Below are 1,562 nucleotides of genomic sequence, written 5' to 3'. Positions count from 1 at the left end.
GTGTGTGTGTTTGTTTGTGTGTGTGTGTGTGTGTGTGTGTGTGTGTGTGTGTGTGTGTGTGTGTGTGTGAGAGCAGGTCTGTGAGTCAGAAAGCACAGGAGTGTTTCATCTATCAGCTCTTTCCTCCGGCGTCTCCTCCGCTCTCTCCGCTCGTGTCTCCGGCCGCGGGGCTCCTGCGTGTCTCCAGCGTTCAGGCGTTACTCGAGTCCTCCTTCATGCACTCGGGACTCAAGCTCACGGAGGTGACCACACACACACCTACAGACACACGGTGTGAAATACACAGAGACTCATCTAATCACACGGCTGTTGTTTTCTTCAGGCTCCGTCCTGCTTGCCGCTCCTCATGCCCAGATTCGGCAAAGAGTTCAAGATGTTTGACGCCATCCTGCCCTCGCTGAGCCTCGACATCACCGACCTGCTGGACGAGAGTCAGAGCGCTGCACTCATTCACTCACTACTTAGCATTTTCACTTTCATTATCATATTTACATCATGTTAATCTTTATTATTTGTATTTATGATTAAATATTTGTAGCATTTAATTAAAAATTTTTTTTTATTCATTTGTATTTTTTTGCATTTATTTTAAACTAAATATATATAATGGGATATTTATTTTATTTACAAATATTTTTATTTCTTCATTATTATTATAAAATATTTTCAAAAGTGTTTATTTTTTATTAGTTTATTCATTAATTTTGTATAAATTTTTATTCAATGATTTTCCATTATTTTTATTTATTTAGTTCCATTATTCATTATTTATTTTATTATAATTTATTTAATAATTTTCTTATTTTTTATTAAATGTTTCCTTCAGTTAGTGAATTTTAGTTTTCATTGATATTCTTTAGTGTTTTATTGTTCTTTCGTATTTTAGCGTTTATTTTATTGTAAATATATGTAAGAAAACATTTATATTTTTTAATTAATTATTTTTTTATTTTATATTATATATCAGATTTATTTTATTATTTAGAAAATATTTTATTTTATTATTTATTCATTATTTATTATTAATTTTCATTTATTGATTTTTTGCATTTATTTATTTATTCATTTGTAATATTATTTATTCAATTACAATTTATTATGCTTATTTGATGCTTTTATTGTGCAGTTTTTTATTTAATGTTTTTATTTCAAATACCTTTATTTCTTTATCACATTTATTTTATAACAACTATATCAATTTGATAAACAAAGGTATAAATGTGTATGTAAAATACTTAATTTTTTTCTTCATGTAGCATATTTCATTAATGTATTGTTTATTTATGATTTTTGAAATATTTATTATTGTGTGTGTGCAGCTCTGCGGCAGTGCAGTATCTGTCAGTCGGTGGCGCAGTGGGAGTGTCTGCAGTGTTACGAGGATGTTGACATCACACCTGGACAGTTAAAACAGTACTGCAACACCTGTAACACACAGGTAACACACACACACTCACACACTCTCTCTCACACACACTCACACACGCACACACACACACACACTCACACGCACACACTCACGCACGCACACTCTCACACACACACACTCACACACACACACA

The 1,562-nt window shown here is 32.2% G+C and overlaps 1 protein-coding gene across 1 annotated transcript in view; it reads left to right on the top strand.

The window, feature by feature from the left end:
* Nucleotides 1-1,562, top strand: part of cyld3 (cylindromatosis (turban tumor syndrome) 3) — a 15,345-nt gene that overhangs the window by 10,016 nt on the left and 3,767 nt on the right. Inside the window, exons 7-9 of the mRNA XM_016260640.1 lie at nucleotides 77-242; nucleotides 323-431; nucleotides 1,320-1,438. Of these exons, the coding sequence (XP_016116126.1) occupies nucleotides 77-242; nucleotides 323-431; nucleotides 1,320-1,438 (394 nt within the window). The remainder of the gene's footprint in view (nucleotides 1-76; nucleotides 243-322; nucleotides 432-1,319; nucleotides 1,439-1,562) is intronic.

This window comes from Sinocyclocheilus grahami, unplaced genomic scaffold, assembly GCF_001515645.1.
Source record: "Sinocyclocheilus grahami isolate Dianchi unplaced genomic scaffold, SAMN03320097.WGS_v1.1 scaffold2137.1, whole genome shotgun sequence".
In the NCBI taxonomy this organism is placed as follows: Eukaryota; Metazoa; Chordata; class Actinopteri; order Cypriniformes; family Cyprinidae; genus Sinocyclocheilus; species Sinocyclocheilus grahami.
Note: the sequence above shows the minus strand (reverse complement) of the source record. Positions and strands in the feature narration are given on the sequence as shown.